The sequence below is a fragment of the Nansenia antarctica genome (genome assembly GCF_963989245.1).
Source record: "Nansenia antarctica genome assembly, chromosome: 4".
Lineage (NCBI taxonomy): Eukaryota > Metazoa > Chordata > Actinopteri > Argentiniformes > Microstomatidae > Nansenia > Nansenia antarctica.
This window is the reverse complement of record NC_137689.1, coordinates 7,048,265-7,056,987: the sequence shown is the minus strand read 5'-3', so window position 1 is coordinate 7,056,987 and position 8,723 is coordinate 7,048,265. Positions and strand designations below refer to the sequence as shown.

The following is an 8,723-nucleotide window of genomic DNA, read 5'->3' as shown; positions in this document are numbered from 1 at the left end:
CGTATAGAGGTTTATATAAAAGTCTTTGAAGATGTCATTTATTTTACTAGGTTCAGTTGCCAATGTCCCTTCTGCATCCCTCACTGCTGCTATAATAGATTTAGACTCTTTCTGTTTAATGTATCTAGCCAAGAATTTTCCCGCCTTGTCCCCAGATTCAAAAATAGTCTGCCTAGCTCTAAACAGAAGAAACTCAGTTTTCTTAGATATTATAGTATTATATTCATACTTAATGGCCAAATGAGTCACTCCCCATCAAGAGGCCATGATATGACACGCTTATATTATTAAACGTTTATTACACGTTATGTTTCGCATCTCCTTAAACGTATAACATGCGCTCTGATGCTAGGCGTCAACAGCATCATCCAGCATGTGAGAGGTAAATGGTAAATGGACTGCACTTATATAGCGCCTTTATCCAAAGTGCTTTACAATGGCCTCTCATTCACCCATTCACACACACAGTCACACACCAATGGCGGCCAAGCTACCATGCAAGGTGCCGGCCCGCTCATTGGGAGCAATTTGGGGTTCAGTGTCTTGCCCAAGGACACTTCGACATGTGGCCAGCCGGGGCTCGAACCGCCGATCAGCCAACCTTGCCATCATTAGACGCCGACTCTACCTCTTGCGCCACAGCCGCCCCCAGAGAGGTAGGCCTGCTGCTGGCTCTCATAAGAGAATCCATAGTTGGTACGAAACAGGAAATACAAAACATACAACATTCCAAGTTTTAATTTCTCATTTCTTTTTTTATTCATCAAGACAAATACATGTTTTTTTTAAATCAGAACAAAAATAAAGCGCAAAGCTCAATTCACTTCTCAGTCTTAAGTGATCAAATGGTTTCAGTTTATCTTACAGAGGAGATGAGCCACCAGTGGGATGTGATGGGTGGTAGAAGAGAGAGAGAGAAGAGGAGAGAGAGAGAGTGAGAAGAGGAGAGAGAGAGTGTGAGAGAGAGTGAGAAAGAGGCGACCTGACTAACATTGTACAAACGCTTCCAAACTGATTCTCCAAAAATAGACATGTGAAGTGGAACCTGACGACAAACCAAAAACAAAGGTACTGTTCCTAGTTTCTTTCACTAAATGCAAATAACGTAACGTGTATAGATAAGAACCTCTGTGTACTTCTAGTTCTGTCGCTAAACCTCGTCGCAGAAAAATGACGGGAGGAAAGAAATACATAGTAAAAAACGAGTGATTTACGTCTAAGTGACCACAGCAGTGTAAAACGAGGCCTGTTTGGCAGTGAGAGGGGCGTACACAATGATCTCCTTTTTCGGCGGCACGTCCAACGTCACATCGGACTTCAGTCTCCTCAGCAGGAACGGTGTCAGAATCTGCAAACCGAGACATCCTGTTAGATGAACAATTACAACAGGCAACGGACAATCTGATTGCTGCCCATCTAAGCCGTTAACGGGCTACATCACTGACGGCGTCGTCTTCTCATGTGAACGGGGGGGTAGCCAGTCAGGGGACTAACCTGGTGAAGCATGTGCAGGATGCTGTGCTCTTGTTCGTTGGCAACAATGTTGTCCGCGTCGTCTTTGATGGTGTCGATGTCAAACCACGACTCAAAGCTGTAGGAGAGAGAGTGCAAAATATTAACGCGCGCACACACCACCACCACCAGCACCAATCTTTGCTGTGCTGTGAACAAAAAAACAAGAACATTACTTATTACTATTCACTAAATTGCGAAGTATAAAATAACTGATTTCATTATATTACATTACCGGGTAATGTAATAAAATTCCATGGTGGAATGTATTTGTTTGTTGGTTGGTTCACAGAGACATCCGTACCTTTTGAGGTCATCGAGCACCTCGGGCTGGAGGAAGTTGAGCAGAGACCAGAGCTCGGCCAGGTTGTTCTGCAGCGGCGTGCGGGTCAGCAGCAGCTTGTTGTCTGTGGGCAGCATCTTCAGCTCCCTCACCGCCCGGCAGTTCCTGTTCTTACGATTGTCCACGATCAGGTATTTCCAATGGAAACGCTGTGTGTGTGTGTGTGTGTTTGGGGGGGGGGGGGTCATCATTAAAAGGCTGTGCTGTGAGAACTAAAAACCAACAATTTCTCTCTCTCTCTCTTTTTTAAAAATAACTTTATAAATTCCAACCACCATAGATGACCATGAGAGACAGAGAGAGAGGCCCACCTGCAGATGTCCTTCGTCAATCATGGCTATCTGAAAGGAGGTGATCACCACAGGACACATGTTGAGGGACCCCTGGGGCTTGCGGATTGACTTCAATATCTTCAGTCTCTCCTTCTGGGGCCTGTCGTACAGCTGCACTGAAATCTGATCACACGACATGGGGCAGAAAGAGCCTTTAGGTAAAGAGTAAACAGTCATAGATGTCAGCTCAAATCAGGCAGTGATTGTAAATTAGGGGAAAATGTACAGTAGGACATTTTGCATGAGTGGTTTGATGTCAAGTTACCATACACTGTGTACCATGGGCCATCCACTTGCATTATGTCTGTACAATAGTATTTCAAACTATTGTACCTCTGGGGTGAATTTTTTGAACTCGCTGATCCAGTTGGACACAGTGGACAGGGGGGCGACCACCAGGAAGGGACCCATGACCTTCTTCTCGACCATCATTGCCACGTGGCCGATGCACTGAATGGTCTTCCCCAGACCCATCTCATCAGCCAGGATCCCATTGATCCCGTTCTCCCACAACATCTGCGCACACACACACACACACACACACACACACACACACACACACACACACACACACACACACACACACACACACACACACACACACACACACGGTTAAAAGAGCAAATAACTCCCTTTCGGCTTCGATTCAATAAGCAAGCAATAGGCACAATCAAAAGGACTTTCACTCACCCTAAGCCACTCGAGGCCGTCTATCTGGTAGCATCTCATGACACCTCCAGTAAAGAGTTTGGGCTGCTTGGCAGGCACGGGCTGGCCGTTCACCTTCCTGTCTGGGTCCAGGTGCTTGGCACGGTCTCTCACAGCCTCCGACAGGCGACTCTTGATGTCTGTGTTCGAGTTGCTCATCATCTCTATATCCTTGACTTCCAGCTTTATGTGGCTGGGGATCTCCTCCTCCTGTTCGAGAAGAGGGAGAGCTCAGAAGGTGAGGATCTAGGACATCAAAAGCCATTTCATTTCAGCTTCAAGTTTATTTTGGGTTAAGAGTTAAATGGATGGTTCAGCCTTTTTTTATGTTTAGGTGAAATCTCATCTTACAGAGTTATCCTCATAGGTAGGACAGTAGAAAACGTCATACAGGATTCCACTACTGGCCTATGAGGACAACTGATACTATGAGAACCGATGATATTTCACCTAAACATATAGGCTGAACCATCCCTTTATGGTGGTTCAGGCTATAAAATAGGCTGAAAACTATCAAATGTATCCCTTACATTGTGATTACAATTCCTTACCTCTTCCTCTTCCTCCACTTTAGCTATTTTGGCCTTAGACATAATTTCCTGAAACACAAAAACATGCAAAAAAGTAAATCAAAATGAAACTATTAACTAGGCCCATTTGCCCCATTTCAAAGTATGTTAGCCTACCTCTTCAGACTTGACATCGGCAATGTTGTAATCTTCCTCACGCCCACGCTTCTTTCCTCCGACTTGAAAATAGAGAAAAAATAAATGACGTTAGAAGAAAACTAACACTCATCTCTTTTTTCACTCGCTCCTCCATCAACTGCTTCTCCTCTTCCTCCATGTCCTTAGTGAGGAGAACTTCAGGGACTCCATCTTCCGTCTGCTGCAGCTAGATTTACACGTATTGTAGACAAACCTGACGTTAGAAGAAAACGAACACTTTCATCCCATTCCTAACTTTTAAAAGATGTCAACAGCCCTACCGGTGTCAGGCACGGTCTCCTCCATCGCTGTACCCTGTGCTCCCTCAGACTCGGACACGCTGCGTGGTTCTTCCTTCAAGCTGTTAAGATTTCATACATTTGCTAAGTTAGACGGATGGTCGACAAATATCACTGTAATAACGTCGATAGCAAGAAGTTATCACAAGTCTGCTAGCTAGTCGGCTAACAGCTGCAGCGAGGCTTGCACAAAGCAGACATTTGACGCACGCGGGAAGGGGGGTGCTGATGGTGCTGCAGCCCCCCCTAGCGGCAGGCAGAAGGAGCTCCTCCTCAAGGTAGAAGCGCTGAGACTGCTAATGAGAAATTATTTTTAGCAACGGTGCTAATGAATGTTGTATGTGTAACTGAGTGGATATGGTAAACTCACTGCTCAAGTTAAATCCCCCCACTCACCTGTGCCTTAAATTGCCATTTCTGTGGGATAGCAGCCAGGTTAACCTTGGGTGTTTTGTGACGGTCACGTGTGTTGATGTATATCCTTACGGAGGACCCAGGCTAGTGTGAGGTCAGGTGCAGACTAGGGCTGGGCAAACGATCAAAATGTCTTTTTCGATAATCGCAAGAATTAACGATCAATTATTATTTCGTTTTTTGTTTTTTTTCCTTGGGTAAAAAACGTTATTTGTGTTGCTATTGCACACATTCATTCATTCACATTCAAACTAGACACTACAGCCAGATAACAATCATCTTAAGATGAGTCAGTTTTTTTACAAAGCCCGTCAGATATATTCCTTTTTAATTTATCCTCTATATTCTTAATTTCCCTTTCTAAATCTAGAAGTTTAGCAGTGGAAGCCTTTTTTTTATGAGAGGAGTACTGAATAATGAATCCCCTGAGAAAAGCCTTCATGGCCTCCCATGCTACTATGGCGGAGGGAGCCGTAGGGACATTGGTCTCCAAGTATAGATTGATCTGTGCCCTAAGCTCCTCCCTAAAACCAACGTCCCGTAGCAGCGATGAGTTAAAGCGCCACACTCGTGACCTCATGGTCTCTCGATATGGAGTCATATCTAATCTAACCATAGCATGGTCGGTCAACAGAATGCTGTCAATAGTGCAGGCCAGTATGGAGGGCAATAAGGATCTCGAAATAAGGAAAAAGTCTATTCGCGAGTATACTTTGTGTGCTCCTGAATAGAAAGTATAATCCCTATCCACTGGATGGTTCAGCCTCCATACATCTACAAGGCCCATGGAATGACATATTCTCTTAATAATTAAAACAGAATCAGTCTCTCTACCTCCTGTTGGCTTACTGCAATCCAGGATTTTATCTAGGGCATTATTGAAATCTCCCCCTAAAACTATAGGGTACTGTCCAATATCACACAATTTACTTTCCAAGTCCGCAAAGAAACTAGGATTATCTGCATTCGGTGCATATACATTGGCCAATATCAGGGTCTGACCTTGTATGTCAGCCAATATTATAACTAATCTGCCCTCCTCATCTTTAACCTCCTTCCTTAGCTTAAATTGCAAACCTTTGTTAATTAGTATGGCTACCCCTTTACTGTTAGAAGACCCAGCACTAAAGAATACATGCCCCACCCATTCTCTGCATAGTTTAACTGATTCCTGATGAGAGCAACGTGTTTCCTGCAAAAAAAACTATATCCTGTTTTTTAATTTTCAAATGTCTCAAAATCTTTTTTCTCTTAGCTGGACACCCTAATCCATTTACATTCCAGGTGGAATAGCACAAATTCCTCTGATTGCTAGTCATAGATAAATGTTTACGTATTTAACCATAGAATGAGTGTTGGTTATAATATAATGTAAGACCCCTGGTGCATTAACAAAGTAAATAGTAACATGTAACTTATAAGACACAAAACAAAAAACTTGGTGATCTCTATAAGCAGAGAACAATAATTATGACTAAGAACAGTATCATAGTAAAACAAAACAATAACCTTCCTAGGTCCATGACTTAGAACAAGTCAACCCAAAAGCCCTCTGCTTTGGGTAAATTGTCCAAGATGTGTTCAGATGATGTCTCCATCAGAATTGTAAGGGGTTGTACAGTTAGTAAAATAACCCACTGGGGAATTATGGCCATAACAAGCTTACATGTTGGTCACATAGCTTAGAACAAACTCAAATGTCAGATAAACTGTACAAGGTGCCAAGCGGGTAATAGACCAATACGCATATTGCGTTAAAACAAATTAAATAATCCCCGCACCTATTAAACCATATCCCAAATTAAGGTTTCTTGAAAACGCACCGTTACAGTAGGCCTACCGTCCTCAGCGATGCTCAATAAACTGTAACGCTGTCTCCGGGTTGTCAAACACCCGTGGGCCATTTCCATCGGTGGAGATCCTCAGACGTGCAGGGTAGAGCAGGCTGAATTTGATCTTGCGCTCATGGAGTGCTGATTGATTGATTGATTGAAAAAACTTTATTAGAAGATTTGCAGAAGTAGGTACACGAAAGTACATATTACATACAAGGTCAACTAACAGGATAAAAACCCAAGAAAGCCACTGGCTTATTTCAATTGGGGTCCTTGATTCTCAATTCATCGTTACATGTAAGACAGACAAAAAAAACTAGTACTATCTACAAGATAATACAGACAAATAACTAGTACTATCTACAAGATAAACATACATCCAACATGGGAAGAACAATACAACAAAACATAAGGTATGTACAGCGGGTAGGACAGGTGGGGACATACACCACAGGTGGGGGCCTCTCGTCCAATCAAATGACTCGGTTTCTCTATGACGTCGGGCCCAGTGTGCGCTCCAGCGCTCTCAGAGTTTAAAATTGGAGTTAGAAGCAGAGTTGTTGCCTTGTTGAAAACATATTCAGACTCCCCAGCTGTTCTACACGAGTTTATGACATGTAGCTGTATCATGCGGTGGTAGTACTAAACCCTCGTTGTGTATTGTTTGTTTTGCCGTGGAAATGAAACATTTATGAGTCTTACAACAACTCATGTGCGTGTAAAAAGCCGGTAAACGGATTTCTCTTTTAGTCCGTCGCCGGTGCCTTTAATCCCTTATCCTAATCGAAAATGCAACATCATCAGCGACGACTGTGGGTTATTGCATTTACTGCTGTTCTCTGGTTCATGTTCTTATACCAGTGCTCAGTATAGAGTATTTTAGATGAACATTCGTAATGTCTGTCTCTGATGTTCATGGTCAATTAAATCAGCCTATTTTGTGAAACAAATATAATGTTCCCGCTGTTAACCGAGCATTCTCGCACCTAACGTGCAAGCACCTAGCTTCGAACTATTCATAGCAATATGCGCGGGGCAACAATAATCTATTGCCTCTAAAATCACCACGATTGGTGTCGCGTGCACGCGTTTTATGCGCGTGAAAGATGACCGCCCCGCCACTAATGGGAAAAATCCTGGAGGAAACACTGTTGCTCATGTAGATCTTCTCCTGCATCAGTGCAAAGATGGGGGCATACTCCTCACTCGAGTGCATGAGGATGTAGTCAGCAAAGGCTGTAGTGAAGCCAATTAAAGCCTTTTCACCACCATCAAAGCCAGTGATCCACCAGGCATTGATGGGACCAAGCTTTTTGGCAGGAACTCCACCATCCATGCAGGGGTTGTCATCGTAGATGGGCTTGACTGCGCAACTGAAGTACAGCTCTACATTCTTCTCAATCAGCCCAGAGTCAAATGGACAAAGGTGGCCACGCTTATCATAGACACTGAAGTTTGTGATCCTGCGCTGGGGTAAGTCTTCATAACTCTCAAAGCCATCCTCATTTGAGTCGAACAGGGAGAGTCTCTCATCTGTTAACATTTCTGGCTCATCCAACGCAGTATCAGGATCTCCCGTAAACAACTTGAGGTCAGTGTCATCCAGATACTCTCTTGCAAAGGTTGAATGCTTCTCTCTTCCGCTGGGTCTCCTTCGAGTAATCTGGGAAGATCATCACCGGTTTGTTGTCCCACGTTATGCGTCTCTTCTTCCGTGCCTCCTCGAGGATGTTCTGGCAATCTTTGTAGCGCAGAAAGCGGGCGACGATGGTTCTCACTTTGCCCTTGTCTCCGGTGTCCAAACGTGTTCCAATCCTATGAGCGCGATCCATTTCGATTCCACCTGGGGGAGGGTTGATGTCCAGGGATGTTGAGATGAGTTTGTTCAGGAAGGCAGTCATGTCGTTCTTTTCAGATCCCTCTGGTATCCCAACGAATCTGAGGTTATTGCGTCTGGATCTGTCTTCAGCGTCAGCTAGCCTGTCTGTTAGTTGTTGCAAGTCCGCTTTAGTGACTGCAGGAACGGCACTCCTGTTAGCTTGTTCGTCCTCCAGCCTATCACTCGTTCCTCCACCTCAGTAGTGCGTGTGCCGAGTGCGGTCAGTTTAGCATCCATGGAACTCACAGAACGTCGGATTTCTTTCATTTCTGCCGTGTCCTCCGATATCTTCTTCAGCATCTCGAGTATTTGAGCCATATCATACTCAGTGGCTCTGCTGTCAACAGGAGCTTTGCTAGCTAGTTCTACCTCGCTAGCATCATCCCCGTTAGCTTGCATGTGGAGTTGCGTTTGTGTGGCTGAACGAAGTCTCTGTCTTGACTCCTTCGCCAATTTTTGGGGGTCTTCTGCCATATCTCCCGTCCCGAATCACCTTCTTATAGGATGTCTCATGTTTCTCCAAATCTGGATATTGAAGCAAAAGTTGTCGTCGGCTGTAACTATGGGTCACTCCGTTGAAGTGGTCCTTCCATGTCTTACTGGAATTTGACATGGAGTTACATAGAGAGCATGTGTGTGGAAACACCTTCGGCGTAATTCCATGAAAATCATCCACTTGATAAAAGAGTGGAAA

General features: G+C 44.2%; 1 protein-coding gene across 1 annotated transcript; it reads right to left on the bottom strand.

Annotated features, from left to right (window-relative positions):
* Positions 1–1,216: 1,216 nt before the first annotated feature.
* LOC308154878 (lymphoid-specific helicase-like) lies at positions 1,217–7,693 on the bottom strand (the record flags this gene model as incomplete). Its single annotated transcript, XM_080528096.1, has 9 exons — positions 1,217–1,348; positions 1,495–1,591; positions 1,817–2,004; positions 2,167–2,310; positions 2,521–2,703; positions 2,878–3,105; positions 3,447–3,494; positions 3,582–3,643; positions 7,300–7,693. 9 exons carry the CDS (start codon positions 7,691–7,693, stop codon positions 1,217–1,219), a joined length of 1,476 nt encoding a protein of 491 aa, XP_080384222.1.
* Between the last annotated feature and the right edge of the window lie 1,030 nt (positions 7,694–8,723).